General features: G+C 46.6%; 1 protein-coding gene across 1 annotated transcript in view; it reads right to left on the reverse strand.

Annotated features, from left to right (window-relative positions):
- LOC311526886 (coiled-coil domain-containing protein 33-like) overlaps nt 1-22,463 on the reverse strand; it is a gene marked incomplete at its 5' end in the record, with an annotated part of 412,533 nt that overhangs the window by 218,563 nt on the left and 171,507 nt on the right. Inside the window, 2 exons of the mRNA XM_084640352.1 lie at nt 2,510-2,611; nt 5,598-5,707. Coding sequence (XP_084496478.1) covers nt 2,510-2,611; nt 5,598-5,707 — 212 coding nt within the window. The remainder of the gene's footprint in view (nt 1-2,509; nt 2,612-5,597; nt 5,708-22,463) is intronic.

The following is a 22,463-nucleotide window of genomic DNA, read 5'->3' on the forward strand; positions in this document are numbered from 1 at the left end:
CAGTGAAATCCTTGCTGATCTTAAACACAAAAAAGAAGCTTTTTTGCCTCTGTCTTCACGAACAAGGACAGCTCCCAGACTATTGTACTGGGCAGCACAGCATGGAGGAGGTGACCAGCCCTCTGGAGAAAGAACTCGTTTGGGACTATTCAGAAAAGCTGGATGAGCACAAGTCCATGGGTCCGGATGCACTGCATCCGCCAAGTCCTTTAGCGCTCTCGGATGTGATTGCAGAGCCATTGGCCATTATCTTTGAAAACTCATGACAATCGGGGGAAGTCCTGGATGACTGGAAAAAGGCCAACGTAGTGCCCATCCTTAAAAAAGGGAAGGGGGAGGATCCGGGGAACTACAGGCCAGTCAGCTTCACCTCAGTCCCCGGAAAAATCATGGGGCAGGTCCTCAAGGAATCAATCCTGAAGCACTTACATGAGAGGAAAGTGATCAGGAACAGTCAGCATGGATTCACCAAGGAAAGGTCATGCCTGACTAATCTAATCGCCTTCTATGATGAGATTACTGGTTCTGTGGATGAAGGGAAAGCAGTGGATGTATTGTTTCTTGACTTTAGCAAAGCTTTTGACACGGTCTCCCATAGTATTCTTGTCAGCAAGTTAAGGAAGTATGGGCTGGATGAATGCACTATAAGGTAGGTAGAAAGTTGGCTAGATTGTCGGGCTCAACGAGTAGTGATCAATGGCTTCATGTCTAGTTGGCAGCCGGTGTCAAGTGGAGTGCCCCAGGGGTCAGTCCTGGGGCTGGTTTTGTTCAATATTTTCATAAATGATCTGGAGGATGGTATGGATTGCACTCAGCAAATTTGCGGATGATACTAAACTGGGAGGAGTGGTAGATACGCTGGAGGGCAGGGATAGGATACAGAGGGACCTAGACAAATTGGAGTATTGGGCCAAAAGAAATCTGATGAGGTTCAATAAGGATAAGTGCAGGGTCCTGCACTTAGGACGGAAGAACCCAATGCACCACTACAGACTAGAGAGCGAATGGCTAGGCAGCAGTTCTGCAGAAAAGGACCTAGGGGTGACAGTGGACGAGAAGCTGGATATGAGTCAGCAGTGTGCCCTTGTTGCCAAGAAGGCCAATGGCATTTTGGGATGTATGAGTAGGGTCATAGCGAGCAGATCGAGGGACGTGATTGTCCCCCTCTATTAGACATTGGTGAGGCCTCATCTGGAGTACTGTGTCTAGTTTTGGACCCCACACTATAAGAAGGATGTGGATAAATTGGAGAGAGTCCAGCGAAGAGCAACAAAAATGATTAGGGGACTGGAACACATGACTTATGAGGAGAGGCTGAGGGAACTGGGATTGTTTAGTCTGCAGAAGAGAAGAATGAGGGGGATTTGATAGCTGCTTTCAACTACCTGAGAGGCGGTTCCAGAGAGGATGGTTCTAGACTATTCTCAGTGGTAGAAGAGGACAGGACAAGGAGTAATGGTCTCAAGTTGCAGTGGGGGAGGTTTAGGTTGGATATTAGGAAAAAGTTTTTCACTAGGAGGGTGGTGAAACACTGGAATGCGTTACCTAGGGAGGTGGTAGAATCTCCTTCCTTAGAAGTTTTTATGGTCAGGCTTGACAAAGCCCTGGCTGGGATGATTGAATTGGGGATTGGTCCTGCTTTGAGCAGGGGGTTGGACTAGATGACCTCCTGAGGTCCCTTCCAACCCTGATATTCTATGATAAAAGAAGCATCAAACCCAAATCTTTGACCAAAAACCTCAAACTGAACTAAACTCAACATTAGGAAAACTTCATATAACATAAGTAAAAGGCATTTTTAAGCAGTTAACTGCCTCTTATCTTCCAAGCTCTGGACAGGACCAGAGACATCAATATAGAATTCTATTTTATTCTATATAGGGTTTTATGCCACCACATCACTGTAGCATCTGAGCACCTTGTATTAAGGTGATGTGACTCACATCTGTCATGTGTCGTTTACTCCCCTCCATCCTTTCCCCTGGGGGAGAACTGGGTGTGCAGTGGAGTGTTTTGGTAGGGTTTTTAATATTTGGACATGCCACTTTGTGTTTATACCAGAGCAGGCAAGAATGAAGATGTGCACCTGGTCCTTGAAGAGGAAGGTGGTGAGGTTTACGCTGGTCCTTAGAAAGGCCTGTTCTCCAGGTATTTCTAGCTTAGCTGGAGAAAGGAAGAATGGTGATATCTATGCTGAAGGCTACCTGCTAACTGCAGCCTACTCTCCTTGTGAGATCTCGGTCCCTCATATATATATATATATATATATAAATAAATATACTGTTATATTAGCTAGAAAGTTAATCATACCTGTGGTGGTTATTAACAGGTCTCACTGAAAGATCAGATAGTTTGAAGATAACTTAGATTTTAGTCATTCAGCTAAACCATACCTTATGAGGGTTGCTAATTGCTACTAATGCAGACACCTTGCTCCTATTGTGGGCCATGCTGGCATCCCTCCTCAGCACCATCCATCCCTCTCCTATTTTCCCGGCACAGGCCTTACCTCCAAGCCGGTGTAATTCATTCCAACATAACGTGGGATGAGGCTGCCTTTACGAACAACCGTAGCGTATAGACTTGTCCCCAAGGGGTCCTTCTTCCTTGGCTGTTTGAGGAGAAGACAAAACCACAGTGTAGAATGAGTGCCAGACTATAAAACAGGAAGCGTTGTGTATATAAACAGTCTGGGCTGCGGTGTGGTGGCACAGAGCTGTCATAACTGACAATAAAGCAGCAAGTGATAATTAAAGCTCACTGTCCTCGGGAGCCTTTCCAGTAAGATCAATATAATAAATCGTTCTGCTTTTGTATTTAAATATTTAATAATCTGCATACACAATGGCCACTGGCTTCCTGATCCTTCTTGGGATGGCGGGGAGAAATGGAGAAGAGGAAACACACTTGTATCAGCTGATAAGGGTGTGAATTTTTGGCTGGGGCAAAGTGATTTTGTCAGGCCTCTGTTCCACCTAGCGTTACCTGTGAAACTTAATTGGGACCTTCCTGCCAGTCATTCAAACAATGAAGCATGGCACCCACATTTTTATGTTTTGTATTTTTCTGAGAGTCTGCAATGGGTCTGAAAACGGGAACAAGGCTCATTTGAGAGGAAAACAGGATGATCCCTTGATGGCTGTGTAAATATCTGATATTTCAGAAGATGCAACTTTAACTCACAAAAAATGGCTAGGCTTGTGCCAGGCTAGTCTTTCTGGAGCTGGGCATCTCGTGGTTAGGGTGTAGAACAAGCACAGTCCATCAGAGTGCCAGCCCCAGTTCTGATACTCACTAGCTATGTGACCTTGGGCAAGGTTACTTACAATAATCTCTCCAGGCACATACACAGCAGAGCTATCTGGCCCTCACAACAACCTTGTTGTACACTGTACACCAGGCATCCACAAATGATCCCAGAAGTGCATGGGCAATGTCACCATCATGCATATTAGTCCTGCTTTGAGTAAGGCTAACCACTATGTGGCTTTTCTCTGTGCCAGTCCCCACCATTAGAGCACCAGGGTGAACAGAGATCGCTGGCATAACAGCCCCAGTGATGCAAACAGTCCTCTCACTGCTGCAATAAGTAATCTTTGTTAGCCCAGTTACTGCTACCCTCACATGCTGAGTCCCTTAATTGCCCCATCCTCACAATAATCTAGCAACCCTCCTTATCCTTATTCCTGTGCCTTCCTTGGGAATTCTAACTGTATGCCCTCAACATCTCTGGTCCAAAACCAAATGCCTGGCAGGAAAGCACAGAAATTTGCCAAGCTACAGAAGTTGTTACCTTTATTTCCACCCTTGAAATTTCAAACGATGGATGTGCTACTGATGTAGCTATGAACCCGATTCTGATTTTAATTCTAGCGGACATCCCAGAGCAGGCTTGGGGCAGGTTGAAAGGTTCTAAAGATTCTGACAAACTTGAGATCCAGAATAAGAGAAAGATCTTCTTGACTATGCTAAGGGGAACAAGAGGGACTCAGATCAATGTTCCAGTTCGAGGAGGAAAACGAGGTCCTCTTTTGTCCCTGGAAGATAATAGTCTGACTGCCCTTGATTGTGTAAATGAATAACCCTATTTTGATACTGCAACTGGCGTGTGTGCATGAGACAAAGTAAATCGAAAGAAGAGGTCTCAGCAGAATGTGCTGATAAGTCACACTGTTCTTTAATAGATATACCACAACAATTTACTCCTCCCTAAACTCCACCATAACTAATAGAGGTCATTAATAAATCATGAGAAAAACCAGTGCAGAAAACTAATCCCTATGTAAACTCACCACCACAGAGCACATAAAGGTACCTCTTGGCAGCACCTGCTAATAGTTATTACTCCATCGATACGCCCACCCTATTGCACGACAGCAAAGTCACTCACTATGTAAATTAGGAGAATGGCATACGGAATAACAGTCATGGTTTTTCACAGAGAAACTCACTAACACAGCAATAAACAGCTCCTAATGCTGTTCAGTGGGGACAAAGTCCCACGCTGCCACTCTTGAAAAATGTAGAGCTTTTAAAAATGCTCCAGTCATGCACTTTGTCTGGCCACTCTAAGCACTATATTTTAGCTTTGTTTACTGCAAAATATCAGCTGGAAACATGCAAAGGAGCCAACCACAAAGGACCAGCTCTCCATGGATCCCCAGCGAGTTCTCGGTACACCTGTCTGAGAACCTGTGTCTACAAACACGGGATGCAGAAGACCTGGGCTCTAGTCTTGACTCTGCCATTGGTCTGCTGAGTGACCTTGGGCAATTAGGGAAACTGAGGCACAGAGAGGGGAGCTATCTGTAAAATGAGAAGGATGCTGACCTCCTCCATAAAGCTCTTTGTGATCTAATGATGAGAGCTAGGGATTATTTAATTAATATTCATAAAGCCCTTTGGTGTCCTTGGAAGGACAGCACTAGGAAGGGGTAGAGTGCTGGGATTTGCTTGCACCTTTGTAAACCTCAGCTTCACCTGTCTTCTTGTCTTCCAGGAGACCAAGTTAGAAAGGACACTTCATAGTTTGATGTCATTTTTCCATTATTTCCTAATGCACCCATTTCCACAAGAACCCCCCCACCCAAATCATTTCTCTCTTTCAAAGAGGCCCCAGGAGCGCTTTTTTTGCTGGTTTCCTTTAGTGCATTCTCCAACTTGTGAGACTTTGAAAATCCTAAATTGCTTCCCAGTGGGGATTACAATTGTTACACAAGATTTCCTTTACCTGACCTCAGCCAACTGAAACTAAGCAAATTTTGGCAAGTCTGTTTGTTTACGAGCCTGGAATTAGATACCACGGGATATGTGCAGCGTACGTTTATGATTGCGAATTTTTATTATTTGTATTGCGGTAAGCCCCAGGAGCCCATCACGGACCATGACCCCATTGTGCTAGGAGCTGCGCAAACACAGAACAAAAGACAGTCCCTGCCCCAAAAAGCTGCCAATCTAAGTATAAGACAAGGCACACCAGGTGGAGACTGACAGACAGCCTGCCTGCCCGCCCGATGGATGAATGGAGTGGCAGTGAAACAATTTGACTCCCCCATACCCACATGTCTCAGGGTGCAAATTAGTTGGCCAATGCTCACCAGCACCAGTCTCAAGTGGTAGTGGTGGAACGATCGGAGATACCTCACCGGAATCTTGTAGCTCACTAGCACCTCCTTGGTGATTTTGTCGGCCACAGTCAGGATCACAGCTGGAAGGGAAAGAGCAGGGATACTTGGATATTAGGAAAAACTTTTTCACTAAGAGGGTGGTGAAACACTGGAATGCGTTACCTAGGGAGGTAGTAGAATCTCCTTCCTTAGAGGTTTTTAAGGTCAGGCTTGACAAAGCCCTGGCTGGGATGATTTAACTGGGAATTGGTCCTGCTTCGAGCAGGGGGTTGGACTAGATGACCTTCAGGGGTCCCTTTCAACCCTGATATTCTATGAATACACATCAGCAAGTACTTGGGGGAGGCTTAGAACTACTCCAAACACCATCCTTGGTCAACAATGTGAAGACAAGAGGCCAGATTCACCCCAGGATCTGGCATCACTAGAGGAGGCAGCAGAAAGTCTGCCAGGACGTGGAGGGGTTATGGTGCTGCAAGCAGCTGCAACTGCCTCTCCACCAAGAGGAGTAAAGAGGGCCAGCCCTGCTCCAAAAGGGGTGGTCAGGAAGGAAGGGGTGTATCCACGGGGGCTGGGAGATGTCCTGATTCTGCACATCTCCGCAGCAGCCTTCACTAACCAGGCTCCTATAGAGTCCTGTATAGCGAAGTCGATGACTCACTGACGTGGCACCTCCTCCTGGTCCTCTGGGAATTAGCTCTTTTCCAGCATACGGAGCACCCTCTGCAGGCTGGTGTCTCGCCTGACACTGGCCCCCTGTCCCTCCCAGACCCCGATGCCCTTTGTCTCAGGGCTCTGCCCCAGCAGTACCCCCTTGCTCTGGGTGTCCCCTCCCTGGGGAACCCCCAACCCTCTAAACCCAGCTTTTCTCAGTGGCTACTGCCAGTCATCATCAAACCCCCATTCACTGGAGCAGACTGGTTTCAGAGTAACAGCCGTGTTAGTCTGTATTCGCAAAAAGAAAAGGAGTACTTGTGGCACCTTAGAGACTAACCAATTTATTAGAGCATAAGCTTTTGTGAGCTACAGCTCACTTCCTCAGATGCATATCGTGGAAACTGCAGCAGGCTTTATATATACACAGAGAATATGAAACAATACCTACTCCCACCCCACTGTCCTGCTGGTAATAGCTTATCTAAAGTGATCATCAGGTGGGCCATTTCCAGCACAAATCCAGGTTTTCTCACCCTCCACCCCCCACACAAATTCACTCTCCTGCTGGTGATAGCCCATCCAAAGTGACAACTCTTTACACAATGTGCATGACAATCAAGTTGGGCTATTTCCTGCACAAATCCAGGTTCTCACATCCCCCCCCCCCCACCCCCATACACACACAAACTCACTCTCCTGCTGGTAATAGCTCATCCAAACTGACCACTCTTCAAGTTTAAATCCAAATTAAACCAGAACATGGGGAGGGGGGTGGGTAGGAAAAAACAAGAGGAAACAGGCTACCTTGCATAATGACTTAGCCACTTCCAGTCTCTATTTAAGCCTAAATTAATAGTATCTAATTTGCAAATGAATTCCAATTCAGCAGTTTCTCGCTGGAGTCTGGATTTGAAGTTTTTTTGTTTTAAGATAGCGACCTTCATGTCTGTGATTGCGTGACCAGAGAGATTGAAGTGTTCTCCGACTGGTTTATGAATGTTATAATTCTTGACATCTGATTTGTGTCCATTTATTCTTTTACGCAGAGACTGTCCAGTTTGACCAATGTACATGGCAGAGGGGCATTGCTGGCACATGATGGCATATATCACATTGGTGGATGTGCAGGTGAACGAGCCTCTGATAGTGTGGCTGATGTTATTAGGCCCTGTGATGGTGTCCCCTGAATAGATATGTGGGCACAATTGGCAACGGGGTTTGTTGCAAGGATAAGTTCCTGGGTTAGTGGTTCTGTTGTGTGGTATGTGGTTGTTGGTGAGTATTTGCTTCAGGTTGCGGGGCTGTCTGTAGGCAAGGACTGGCCTGTCTCCCAAGATTTGTGAGAGTGTTGGGTCATCCTTTAGGATAGGTTGTAGATCCTTAATAATGCGTTGGAGGGGTTTTAGTTGGGGGCTGAAGGTGACGGCTAGCGGCGTTCTGTTATTTTCTTTGTTAGGCCTGTCCTGTAGTAGGTAACTTCTGGGAACTCTTCTGGCTCTATCAATCTGTTTCTTTACTTCTGCAGGTGGGTATTGTAGTTGTAAGAAAGCTTGAAGCAAATACTCACCAACAACCACATACCACACAACAGAACCACTAACCCAGGAACTTATCCTTGCAACAAACCCCGTTGCCAATTGTGCCCACATATCTATTCAGGGGACACCATCACAGGGCCTAATAACATCAGCCACACTATCAGAGGCTCGTTCACCTGCACATCCACCAATGTGATATATGCCATCATGTGCCAGCAATGCCCCTCTGCCATGTACATTGGTCAAACTGGACAGTCTCTACGTAAAAGAATAAATGGACACAAATCAGATGTCAAGAATTATAACATTCATAAACCAGTCGGAGAACACTTCAATCTCTCTGGTCACGCAATCACAGACATGAAGGTCGCTATCTTAAAACAAAAAAACTTCAAATCCAGACTCCAGCGAGAAACTGCTGAATTGGAATTCATTTGCAAATTGGATACTATTAATTTAGGCTTAAATAGAGACTGGGAGTGGCTAAGTCATTATGCAAGGTAGCCTGTTTCCTCTTGTTTTTTCCTACCCCCCCCCCCCCAGATGTTCTGGTTTAACTTGGATTTAAACTTGAAGAGTGGTCAGTTTGGATGAGCTATTACCAGCAGGAGAGTGAGTTTGTGTGTGTATGGGGGTGGGGGGGGGATGTGAGAAAACCTGGATTTGTGCAGGAAATAGCCCAACTTGATTGTCATGCACATTGTGTAAAGAGTTGTCACTTTGGATGGGCTATCACCAGCAGGAGAGTGAATTTGTGTGGGGGGGTGGAGGGTGAGAAAACCTGGATTTGTGCTGGAAATGGCCCACTTGATGATCACTTTAGATAAGCTATTACTAGCAGGACAGTGGGGTGGGAGTAGGTATTGTTTCATATTCTCTGTGTATATATAAAGCCTGCTGCAGTTTCCACGATATGCATCTGAGGAAGTGAGCTGTAGCTCACGAAAGCTTATGCTCTAATAAATTGGTTAGTCTCTAAGGTGCCACAAGTACTCCTTTTCTTTTTGGAGCAGACTGCTGTGTAATGGCCACTCATCATTGGCAAGGGGTTAGGACCAGCTGCCTCTTCCTATTCCCAGGCTGCCCTCTACAGCCCCAGTACCTTTGTAGGCCTTCATCAAGGCCTGCAGCCTGGGGGTTGACCAGGCTGGAGCTCCCCAGCTCCCTTTGCCCTTCCCCAGCACAGCTCCACCTCAGGTACCTTACCCCCAGGCAGCTAGCCCTTCCCACTCCAGGGCTAGAGTGAAACTCTTTCAGCTTCTGGCTCACAGGCCTCTTATAGGGCCAGTTGTGGCCTGACTGGGGCATGGCCCCAGCTGTGGCTGCTTCCCCCCAATCAGCCTAGCTTTTCCCAGCCACAGCCCTCTCCAGGGCTGCTTTTACTATTGGCTCCCCCAAGCAGCCCTCTCCCAGAGCAGTTTTAACCCCTTCAGGGCCAGAGTAGGGTGACCACCCCGCTACACCCTGTCTGTGACCAACCTGCTCCCCACCTCGATCAGACAATCCCTGAGAGAGGTTAGCAGTGCCACCATCTACCCTTCCCTCAGGAGAATACCCCAAGGGCACACTGGCCCAGATTGAGGCATTGGCTTTAATGGATCTAACCCCTGTGGGTTAAACAATACTGAGAAACAACAAAGTCCATATTCTAGGTTTGTCAGAGAGGCCTGACCCTGAAGCACTTGAAAAGCTGGTACAAATGTGGTTTAGATTTCTTTTTGAGAATATAGGATTTGCCTTGATCCATCTAATCTGCCTCCTTGTCTCTGGCATCTAGACAACCATGCAGTCCTCTACGTGAAGTGGGGAAGAATTCCTTCCTGAACCTCCCAGGTGATCAGCTTATACCTTGAAGCATGAGCAGAGTACAAGCAGCCAGCCACAAAGTGGGTTCTGCCTGCCAATTGGAAGCGTCTTTGCACAGGCTTGGAACAGACTGAAGCAGAGGTTGCTACCAATAGCTGGCAGAGGAACAAGCCATGAAAGTACACATCCGGTGGCCTTATACTCACCTGCCACTGGTGCATGGGAGCAGCTGCTATTCCAACCTAAAGGACATGCAGCTTGTCTGCAGCACAGGGAGGTGGATTTTTCACCTTCAGTGCTGGAGCAGCAGCCCTTGGAATGAAGCCCTCTCTTTAGGCACATAACTGGTGCTGTTGGGTAGCCACAGGCGCCCCTCACACCATCTCTCCAGTAAACTTCACTCCTGACCATCTCTGTGACAGAGAGGTCCATTCATTCCCCAGGCACATTCATCCCCTGGGCCTCTCCATTAGGATGCAACGGCCTGATGTTATTCACCACAGGGTGCTGAAGGAGTTAGCTGAAGAAATCTCAGAGCTTCTGGCAATCATTTGCAAACTCATGGATGACAGGAGAGGTCCCCAGACACTGGAGAAAGCTAACATAGTGCCCATCTTTAAAAAGGGGGGAAAGGAGGAGCCAGGGAACAAACTATAGACCAGTCAGCCTTACCTCAATACCTGGGAAGCTACTAGAGCAATGGAGGATGGAGGGGTGATCACTACCAGCCAGCATGGATTTACTAAGAACAAATCATGCCAAACCAGCTTGATTTCCTTCTTTGGCAGGGTAACTGGTTTGGTGGATGGGGGAATGCGGTGGACATAACATACTCAGACTTCAGCAAGGCTTTTGTCACAGTCCCACAGAATATTCTGATAAGTAAGTTGGAGAAATGCGGGCTTGGTGGAATTACCATTAAATGGATACATAATTGATTAAACAACCACAAACCAAGAGTCACTATTACTGGAATGATGTCAGAGTGGAAGGAGGTCTCAAGTGGGGTTCCATGAGGAGTCTGATGTGGGTCTGGTGTTATTTAACATCTTTATTAATGACCCGGATGTAGGCATAGGGAACATACTGGTCAAATTTGCAGACGACACAAAGCTGGGGGGGGGTTGCCCACACTTTGGACAGTAGAGCTAAAATTCAAAGGGATCTTGATAAATTGGAAAACTGGGTTATAGACAACAAAATGAAATTCACCAAAGACACATGTAAGGTGCTACACTTGGGGAAGAAAAACCAAATGCACAAATACAGAATGGGTGAAAACTGGCTTGGCAGCAGCACTGCTAAGAAGAATCTGGGAGATGTGGTGGATCACAACCTCAACATGAGTCAGCAATGCAATGCTGTTGCAAAAAAAGCAAATGCAATTTTCAGTTGCACTAATTGAGGCATGGCATGTAAGTCACGGAAGTGATAGTACCCTCTACTCAGTGCTGGTTAGGACTCAGCTGGAGTACTGTGTCCAGTTTTGGTCACCAATGTATAGAAAGGATGCAGAAAAACTGGGAAGGATCCAAAGGGGAGTGACAAAGATGATCAGAGGTATGGAACACAAGTCGATTGAGCAAAGGCTGAAGGAACTGGGTTTTCAGTTTGGAAAAGAGGAGATTAAGGGGGGATATGAAGGCTGGCATAAAAAAGTGGAGAAAAGTTGTTCTTTTTTACCACAGAGGGCAGAACAAGGGACAATGGGTTCAAACTACAGCCTAGCAGATATAGATTAAATCTGAGGAAAAATTCCTAACTGTAAACACAGTAGGACAATGGAACAGACTGCCTAGGGAGGTCATGGAAGCTCTTTCACTGGAGATTTTCAAAAGGAGGCTGGGTAGCCATCTGTCTTGGATGGTTTAGACACAACAAATCCTGCATCTTGACTAGATGACCCTTGTGGTCCCTTCTGCCTCTACAGTTCCATGATTCTCTGGTTATAACAATACTTGCCTTGCACTAGTGCAGGGATGGGCAAACTTTTTGGTCCGAGGGCCACATTGGGGAATAGAAATTGTATGGTAGGCCATGAATGCTCACAAAATTGGCGTTGGGGTGTGGGAGGGGGTGCAGGCTCTGGGGATGAGGAGTTTGGGGTGTAGGAGGGTGCTCTGTGCTGGGACCGAGGGGTTCAGAGGGCAGGAGGGGGATCAGGGCTGGGGCAGGGGTGCAGGAAGGGGTGCAGGTTCCAGCTGGGGGTGAAGGCTCTGGGGTGGGGTGGGGGATAAGAGTTTTGGTGTGCAGGCTGGTCCTCCGGGCTGTGATCAAGGGGTTTGAAGAGCGGGAGGGGGATCAGGGTTGGGGCAGAGGGTTAGGGTGTGGGGAGAGGCTCAGGGGATGCAGGCTTACCTCAAGCAGCTCCCTTCTCCGGCTCCTATGCAGACGCGCAGCCAGGCGGCTCTGCATGCTGCCCCATCTGCAGGCAATGCCCCTGCAGCTCCCACTGGAGCATGTAGGAGCCAGAGCGGGGCCATGCTGCGGCTTCCAGGAGCCATGTGGTGCGGCACCCGACCAAGCACCCTGGCTGGAGCAGGGCCAAGCCACGTGGTCTGGCCCCTGACCCAATGCCCTGGCTGGAGCACCGGAGTGGGGCTGAGCTGCGTGGTCTGGCCCCCACCCAGCACCTCTGCTGGAGTGCTGGAGCGGGGCCAAGTGGCATGGTGTGGCTCGCAGGCCGGCTTAAAACGGCTCACAGGCTGGGAAGTAGTTTGTCCACCCCTGTCTACCGCCTTTCACCTTGGATGTTCCAAAAGTGCTCTGAAGTTATACATCAGCCACCCAGCTCCTACTTGGTAAGGGAAGCAGGCCTCTTGCTGCATAGCTGGACTACAGTTTTAAACATTGTTAGGAGGGGACTTCACTTTGCCCAGAAAAATAGGTATTTGCAGGGCTAGCAGGCAGTGTAGGGATGCAGAATAGAATTACCTACCCTGGAACTGGGTCAGGATTCAACAGCTCAACTCTTTGAAACAGCACGTGGGCGTATTTTAGGGTGATCAGTGCTCAGGGCCTGTTTTATGTCACAGCCAAAAGTCAGCACTTCAGACAACACAATACCCCACTGGGGCACTGGACAATGCTGATTCAGAGGGAAGAGTGCCATCAACACTAGGTTCACCGGGGGAAGGAGACCAAAGCCCTGAGGTAAGTGGGGACATGGGATACCGGGAAGAAACACGAGCAGGAGAGCGTGAGAGGGGAGGGCTCCTGCCTCATACTAAGAAAGCAGGACAAACAGCAAGTTATCTCAAGTGCCTATACACAAATGCAAGAAACCTGGGAAACATGCAGGGAGAACTGGAAGTCCTGGCACAGTCAAGGAATTATGATATGATTGGAATAACAGAGACTTGGTGGGATAACTCACATGACTGGAGTACTGTCATGGATGGATATAAACTGTTCAGGAAGGACAGGCAAGGCAGAAAAGGTGGGGAAGTTGCATCGTATGTAAGGGAGCAGGAGGACTGCTCAGAGCTCAAGTATGAAACTGCAGAAAAACCTGAGAGTCTCTGGATTAAGTTTAGAAGCGTGAGCAACAAGGGTGATGACGTGGTGGGAGTCTGCTATAGACCACCGGATCAGGGGGATGAGGTGGACGAGGCATTCTTCCAGCAACTATGGGAGTTACTAGATCACAGGCCCTGGTTCTTATGGGAGACTTCAATCACCCTGATATCTGCTGGGAGAGCAATACAGTGGTACACAGACAATCCAGGAAGTTTTTGGAAAGTGTAGGAGACAATTTCCTGGTGCAAGTGGGGGAGGAACTAACTAGGGGCAGAGCTCTTCTTCACCTGATGCTCACAAACTAGGAAGAATTAGTAGGGGAAGCAAAAGTGGATGGGAACCTGGGAGGCAGTGACCATGAGATGGTTGAGTTCAGGATCCTAACACAGGGAAGAAAGGAGAGCAGCAGAATACGGACCCTGGACTTCAGAAAAGCAGACTTTGACTCCCTCAGGGAACTGATGGGCAGGATCCCCTGGGAGAACAACATGACGGGGAAAGGAGTCATAGATTCATAGATTCATAGATATTTAGGTCAGAAGGGACCATTATGATCATCTAGTCCGACCTCCTGCACAACGCAGGCCACAGAATTTCACCCACCACACCTAAAAAAGACCTCACACCTATATCTGTGCTATTGAAGTCCCCAAATTGTAGTTTGAAGACCTCAAGGAGCAGAGAATCCTCCAGCAAGTGACCCGTGCCCCATGCTACAGAGGAAGGCGAAAAACCTCCAGGGCCTTCCAATCTGCCCTGGAGGAAAATTCCTTCCCGACCCCAAATATGGCGATCAGCTAAACCCTGAGCATATGGGCAAGATTCATCAGCCAGATACTACAGAAAATTCTTTCCCGGGTAACTTGGATCTTACCCCATCTAAAAACCCATCGGGCCTATTTACCATGAATATTTAATTACCAAAACCATGTTATCCCATCATACCATCTCCTCCATAAACTTATCGAGTTTAATCTTAAAGCAAGATAGATCTTCTGCCCCCACTACTTCCCTCGGAAGGCTATTCCAAAACTTCACTCCTCTGATGGTTAGAAACCTTCGTCTAATTTCTAATCTAAATTTCCTAGTGGCCAGTTTATATCCATTTGTTCTTGTGTCCACATTGGTATTGAGTTTAAATAATTCCTCTCCCTCTCTGGTATTTATCCCTCTGATATATTTATAGAGAGCAATCATATCTCCCCTCAACCTTCTTTTAGTTAGGCTAAACAAGCCAAGCTCCCTGAGTCTCCTTTCATAAGACAAATTTTCCATTCCTCGGATCATCCTAGTAGCCCTTCTCTGTACCTGTTCCAGTTTGAATTCATCCTTCTTAAACATGGGAGACCAGAACTGCACACAGTATTCCAGGTGAGGTCTCACCAGTGCCTTATATAACGGTACTAAAACCTCCTTATCCCTACTGGAAATACCTCTCCTGATGCATCCCAAGACGACATTAGCTTTTTTCACAGCCATATCACATTGGCAGCTCATAGTCAACCTATGATCAACCAATACTCCAAGGTCCTTTTCCTCCTCCGTTACTTCTAGTTGATGCGTCCCTAGCTTATAACTAAAATTCTTGTTATTAATCCCTAAATGCATGACCTTACACTTCTCACTATTAAATTTCATCCTATTCCTATTACTCCAGTTTACAAGGTCATCCAGATCCTCCTGTAGGGTATCCCTGTCCTTCTCTAAATTAGCAATACCTCCCAGCTTTGTATCATCTGCAAACTTTATTAGCACACTCCCACTTTTTGTGCCCAGGTCAGTAATAAAAAGATTAAATAAGATTGGTCCCAAAACTGATCCTTGAGGAACTCCACTGGTAACCTCCCTCCAACTTGACAGTTCACCTTTCAGTAGAACCCGTTGTAGTCTCCCCTTTAACCAATTCCCTATCCACCTTTCAATTTTCCTATTGATGCCCATCTTATCCAATTTAACTAATAATTCCCCATGTGGCACAGTATCAAACGCCTTACTAAAATCTAAATAAATTAGATCCACTGCGTTTCCTTTATCTAAAAAATCTGTTACTCTCTCAAAGAAGGAAATCAGGTTGGTTTGGCACGATCTACCTTTTGTAAAACCATGTTGTATTTTGTCCCATTTACCATTGACTTCAATGTCCTTAACTACCTTCTCCTTCAAAATTTTTTCCAAGACCTTGCATACTACAGATGTCAAACTAACAGGCCTATAATTACTTGGATCACTTTTTTTCCCTTTCTTAAAAATAGGAACTATGTTAGCAATTCTCCAATCATATGGTACAACCCCTGAATTTACAGATTCATTAAAAATTCTTGCTAATGGGCTTGCAATTTCTTGTGCCAATTCTTTTAATATTCTTGGATGAAGATTATCTGGGCCCCCCGATTTAGCCCCATTAAGCTGTTTGAGTTTCGCTTCTACCTCAGATATGGTGATGTCTACCTCCATATCCTCATTCCCATTTATCATGCTACCATTATCCCTAAGATCCTCTTTAGTCTTATTAAAGACTGAGGCAAAGTATTTGTTTAGATATTGGGCCATGCCTAGATTATCCTTGACCTCCACTCCATCCTCAGTTTTTAGCGGTCCCACTTCTTCTTTCTTTGTTTTCTTCCTATTTATATGACTATAGAACCTTTTACTATTGGTTTTAATTCCCTTTGCAAGGTCCAACTCTACTTGACTTTTAGCCTGTCTCACTTTATCCCTACATATTCTGACCTCAATAAGGTAGCTTTCCTTACTGATCCCTCCCTTCTTCCACTCCCTATATGCTTTCTGCTTTTTCTTAATTACCTCTCTAAGATGCTTGCTCATCCAGCTTGGTCTACAACTCCTGCCTATGAATTTTTTCCCCTTTCTTGGGATGCAGGCTTCCGATAGCTTCTGCAGCTTTAATTTAAAATAATCCCAGGCCTCCTCTACCTTTAAACCCATAAATTCTTCAGTCCAATCCACTTCCCTAACTAATTTCCTTAATTTTTGAAAGTCAGCCCTTTTGAAATCAAAAACCCTAGTTGCAGATTTATTTTTGTTAATCCTTCCATTCAGTTTGAACTGAATTAGCTCATGATCACTTGAGCCAAGATTATCCCCTACAACCATTTCCTCTATGAGATCCTCATTACTCGCCAAGACCAAATCTAAAATGGCATCCCCTCTAGTCGGTTCAGCAACTACTTGTTGAAGGAATCCATCAGCTATCGCATCTAGGAAAATCTGAGCCCTATTATTATTACTAGCACTCATCCTCCAGTCTATATCTGGGAAGTTAAAGTCTCCCATGATCACACAGTTTCCATTAGTATTTACTTTATTAAAAACATTAAAAAGGGCTCTATCCATATCCAAATTAGATCCCGGCGGTCTATAGCACACCCCAAGCACTATCCCAGGGGAGGCTCTAATAGTTTTCTTCCCCAATTTAATTATTGCCCAGACAGACTCAGTCATATCCATTTCATCGCTTCTTATTTCTTTACATTCTATCTCATCATTGATATACAGTGCTACTCCACCACCTTTACCTTTTTTTCGGTCTTTCCTAAACAGCACATACCCTTCAATACCTGTAGCCCAGTCATGACTACTATTCCACCAGGTCTCTGTTATACCTATAATATCTGGTTTCACTTCCTGCACCAGTAACTCTAGTTCCTCCATTTTGTTACCTAGGCTCCTTGCATTAGTGTACAAACATCTTAATTTTTGCTGTTTGGCCTCACTCACATTCTGTACCCTATTAGGCACGGTTATTTTACTACCAGTATAACCTATTAGACTTGTATCTACACTGCCCTTCCTCCTACCTACAGCTGTATCCACTCTTACTTCATTTTCTTTCCACTCTATGCTAAATTCTGGCGTGGAGATTACCTGGACATCTCCCAACCATCTCCCCCAAATTCCTAGTTTAAAGCTCTCTTAATCAGTTGTGCCAGCCTCCATCCTAGAAGTCTATTTCCTTCCCTACTCAGATGAAGTCCATCCCGAGAGAACTGTCCTCTATCCATGAATGCCTCCCAATGGCCATACATCCCAAAGCCCTCCTTATAGCACCACTGCCTAAGCCATCTATTGATAGTCATAATCTTGTCACACCTTTGTTGCCCTTCTCTAGGAACAGGCAGAATCCCACTAAAGATCACCTGAGCCTCAATTTCCTTAAGCGTCCTCCCCAGCCTAACATAGTCTCCCTTAATACTTTCCAGTGAGAATCTAGCCGTATCATTTGTTCCCACATGAAGGATAATTAGGGGATTCTTTCCCGCTCCCTTTAGAATCCTTTTTAACCTCAGGTCTACATCCCGTATCTTAGCACCTGGAAGACAGCACACCCTCCTATTTTCTGGATCAGCTCTGGTTACAGGCCTATCTATTCTTCTCAATAAAGAGTCCCCAATCACATAGACCTGCCTTTTCCTAGTGACGGTGCTATTCTCCAGTCTATCCCCTGTTCCCTCTGGCTGCAAGTTTTTTCCATTCCCATTCTCCCTTGTAATCCTTTTTAACCCATCCTGTATCCTCCTGGGGCTCATATTTGGTGTAATCTCCATTAACTCTTCCCCTTTTCCTATAGGACTAACCGCTCTTCTCTTCTTCCTTGCCCTGTCACCTTCAGTGACTACCTGCTGAGCCCCTTCTTCATTTTCCAACTCTGCAAACCTATTCTGAAGCTCTATTTCTCCTTCACTAGCCCGTCTTTTCCTCTGCCTAGTTCTTTTAGTCACATGCTTCCACTGACCACTTTCCTCACCCAGTCTCCCCTCAGAATTCCCTAGTCCTGCTTCCATCTGCAAGTCTGAGCTTTTCCCTTCAGATACCTCATGTCTTTGCTCCATAATCTGCTCAAACCCCTTCCTAAACTCTACCAGACTTTCCACCTGCATCTCCAAACCTCTGATCTTTTCCTCCATCAGCTCTATCAGACGGCATTTCATGCAGACAAAACTCTTACCAGGTGCCCCCTCCAGGATCATGTACATACCACAGCTTCCACATCCAGTCATCTTCATTGTGTCATCTGCTACATGGGTCACTCCCACTGCCACCTCTGAATCTGTCATAGCCTTCCCACCTAAATCCTGTTAATCTGGGAAACACAAACCACACCAAAACACCACCACCCACAGCAAAACCAAACCCCACACAAGCACCACAAGACAAACTCCGCTTTCAAACTCCCACTCAAACTCCCCTGTTTACAGCTCTGTTTGCTAGCTCCTGTGCTGCTGCAGCTGTCTGTGCTGCTGCCTGACTGGCTGCTACCTTTATAGGACCCCTAGTCAGTGAAGCCCCGCCCCCTAATCAGGGCTCAGCTTCTCTCCCAGCACAAAGCCCCTACAAGCCTCTACACATACAAATACTACCAATACAAAGCCAAACAAACACAAATACCTTCTCCTCCAACAGAACTCCCACTCAAACTCCCCTGTTTACAGCTCTGTTTGCTAGCTCCTGTGCTGCTGCAGCTGTCTGTGCTGCTGCCTGACTGGCTGCTACCTTTATAGGACCCCTAGTCAGTGAAGCCCCGCCCCCTAATCAGGGCTCAGCTTCTCTCCCAGCACAAAGCCCCTACAAGCCTCTACACATACAAATACTACCAATACAAAGCCAAACAAACACAAATACCTTCTCCTCCAACAGAACTCCCACTCAAACTCCCCTGTTTACAGCTCTGTTTGCTAGCTCCTGTGCTGCTGCAGCTGTCTGTGCTGCTGCCTGACTGGCTGCTACCTTTATAGGACCCCTAGTCAGTGAAGCCCCGCCCCCTAATCAGGGCTCAGCTTCTCTCCCAGCACAAAGCCCCTACAAGCCTCTACACATACAAATACTACCAATACAAAGCCAAACAAACACAAATACCTTCTCCTCCAACAGAACTCCCACTCAAACTCCCCTGTTCACAGCTCTGTTTGCTAGCTCCTGTGCCACTGCAGCTGTCTGTGCCGCTGCCTGACTGGCTGCTACCTTTATAGGACCCCTAGTCAGTGAAGCCCCGCCCCTAATCAGGGCTCAGCTTCTCTCACAGCACCTAGCCCCTCCAAGCCTCTACACATACAGATAATACCAATACAAAAACACACACAAATACCTTCTCCTCCAACAGAACTCCCACTCAAACTCCCCTGTTCACAGCTCTGTTTGCTAGCTCCTGTGCCACTGCAAGAGAGCTGGCTGTATTTTAAAGAATCCTTCTTGAGGTTACAGGGACAAACCATCCCAATGTGTAGAAAGAACAGTAAATATGGCAGGCGACCAGCTTGGCTTCACAGTGAAATCCTTGCTGATCTTAAACACAAAAAGAAGCTTACAAGAAGTGGAAGACTGGACAAATGACCAGGGAAGAGTATAAAAATATTGGTCGGGTATGCAGGAGTGAAATCAGGAAGGCCAAATCACACTTGGAGTTGCAGCTAGGAAGAGATGTTAAGAGTAACAAGAAAGGGTTTCTTCAGGTATGTTGGCAACAAGAAGAAATCCAAGGAAAGTGTGGGCCCCTAACTGAATGAGGGAAGCAACCTAGTGACAGAGGATGTGGAAAAAGCTAATGTACTCAATGCTTTTTTTGCCTCTGTCTTCATGAAAAGAGGTCAGCTCCCAGACTGCTGCACTGGGCAGCACAGCATGGGGAGGAGGAGACCAGCCCTCTGTGAAGAAGGAAGTGGTTCGGAACTATTTAGAAAAGCTGGATGAGCACACATCCAAGGGGCCGGATGTGCTGCATTTGAGAGTGCTAAAGGAGTTGGCCGATGTGATTGCAGAGCCATTGGCCATTATCTTTGAAAACTCATGGCGATCGGGGGAGGTCTCGGATGACTGGAAAAAGGCTAATGTAGTGCCAATCTTTAAAAAAGGGAAGAAGGAGGATCCTGGGAACTACAGGCCAGTCAGCCTCACCTCAGTCCCTGGAAAAATCATGGAGCAGGTCCTCAAGGAATCAATTCTGAAACACTTCGAGGAGAGGAAAGTGATCAGGAACAGTCAGCATGGATTCACCAAGGGCAAGTCATGCCTGACTAATCTAATTGCCTTCTATGACGAGATAACTGGCTCTGTGGATGAGGAGAAAGCAGTGGATGTGTTGTTCCTTGACTTTAGCAAAGCTTTTGGCATGGTCTCCCACAGTATTCTTGCCAGTAAGTTAAAGAAGTATGGGCTAGATGAATGGAGGATAAGGTAGATAGAAAGCTGGCTAGATTGTTGGGCTCAACAATCAACAATCATCTGTTGGGATGATTTAACTGGGAATTGGTCCTGCTTTGAGCAGGGGGTTGGACTAGATGACCTTCTGGGGTCCCTTCCAACTCTGATATTCTATGATTCTATGATTCTATGATTCAATGGGTAGTGATCAATGGCTCCATGTCTAGTTGGCAGCTGGTATCAATTGGAGTGCCCCAAGGGTTGGTCCTCGGGCCGGTTTTATTCAATATCTTCATTAATGATCTGGAGGATGGTGTGGATTGCACCCTCAGCAAGTTTCCAGATGACACTAAACTGGGAGGAGAGGTAGATACGCTGGAGGGTAGGGATGGGATACAGAGGGCCCTAGACAAATTAGAGGATTGGGCCAAAAGAAATCTGATGAGGTTCAACAAGGACAAGTGCAGACTCCTGCACTTAGGACGGAGGAATCCCATGCACCGTTACAGAATAGGGACCGAATGGCTAGGCAGCAGTTCTGCAGAAAAGGACCTAGGGGTTACAGTGGACAAGAAGCTGGATATAAGTCAACAGTGTGCTGTTGTTGCCAAGAAGGCCAATGACATTTTGGGATGTATAAGTAGGGGCATTGCCAGCAGATCCAGGGACGTTATCGTTCCCCTCTATTCGACATTGGGGAGGCCTCATCTGGAGTACTGTGTCCAGTTTTGGGCCCCACACTACAAGAAGGATGTGGAAAAACTGGAAAACGTCCAGCGGAGTGCAACAAAAATGATTAGGGGACTGGAACACATGACTTATGAGGAGAGGCTGAGGGAACTGGGATTGTTTAGTCTGCAGAAGAGAAGAATGAGGGGGGATTTGATAGCTGCTTTCAACTACCTGAAAGGGGGTTCCAAAGAGGATGGATCTAGACTGTTCTCAGTGGTAGCAGATGACCGAACGACCAGTAACGGTCTCAAGTTGCAGTGGGGGAGGTTTAGGTTAGATATTAGGAAAAACGTTTTCACTAGGAGGGTGGTGAAACACTGAAATGTGTTACCTAGGGAGGTGGTGGAATCTCCTTCCTTCCTTCCTTTTTAAGGTCAGGCTTGACAAAGCCCTGGCTGGGATGATTTAGTTGGGGATTGATCCTGCTTTGAGCAGGGGGTTGGACTAGATGACCTCCTGAGGTCCCTTCCAACCCTGATATTCTATGATTCTATTATTCTGTGAATACCACCTCTTGAAGGCAGTACCAGGGTTTCTACAGCAGGCGTCTCCTCTGAGATCCTACCCAGTCCAGGCTCTGTTTACAATGGACACCATGCTGACTCCCAGCCCAGAGCGGGGATGGCTGCAGGCCATTTCTGTTGAAAGCCCTGCTCTGGGGAGACCATGCAAACTGAATCCCATCAGTCACCAGGGAAGCATGAAGCTTGATAATGGCTTGGAGGATACAATATCTGCACCCTGGATACCACTCGCTGCCCTAATGCACAAGTCAGACCAAGCTCAGCTGCATTGTGAGAGCTCACTGACCTGATTAGACAGCTCTGAGCCAGGGAAGGCCCTCGCTTTGTATCTCCATGAAAGAAACATGACTCATTAACTCTCGGCTTTGTCTTCCCCTGGCAGGGCTCTTTTGTGCCTCAAGTCACTTGAAGGAGTGGAGAGGCTTGTTTGACATGTTGGACCTGTCACCCGAAGAATGGAATCTGGCCTCTCCTATCATTAACTTGGCCTTGCTTTCTGCTCACCCCCATCATCATAGCAACAGCCTGCTGCCACTTCCCCAGGAAGGGATAAACCCCCTCGCACACTCCCTCTTCACCTTCCATTACAAACCACTGATTTTAACCCCTTTAGTGACCCCAGTTTAACCCTATGGTATCACAGTGATGTCTGCTGCCCCCAGGAGAACCAGAGGGAGAAAACCACAAACCTTACTTCTTTGTCAAAGGCAAATCAATTAAAACCACCCCACATCTTGTTATGTTGCCATTTACACTTAGCTCTCCCTACCACCAGTCTAAATTACTGATTGCACTGATGGATAATTTAACTCTTCTCTCCCCAAGGCCCCGGTGCAGTGAAGCATTGAAGCATGTGCTTAAGTCCATCCCAGTTCAGCAAAGCACTTAACATTAAGCACATGCCT

The sequence above is a fragment of the Lepidochelys olivacea genome (assembly GCF_965140295.1).
Source record: "Lepidochelys olivacea isolate rLepOli2 genome assembly, chromosome: 10".
Taxonomy (NCBI): Eukaryota; Metazoa; Chordata; order Testudines; family Cheloniidae; genus Lepidochelys; species Lepidochelys olivacea.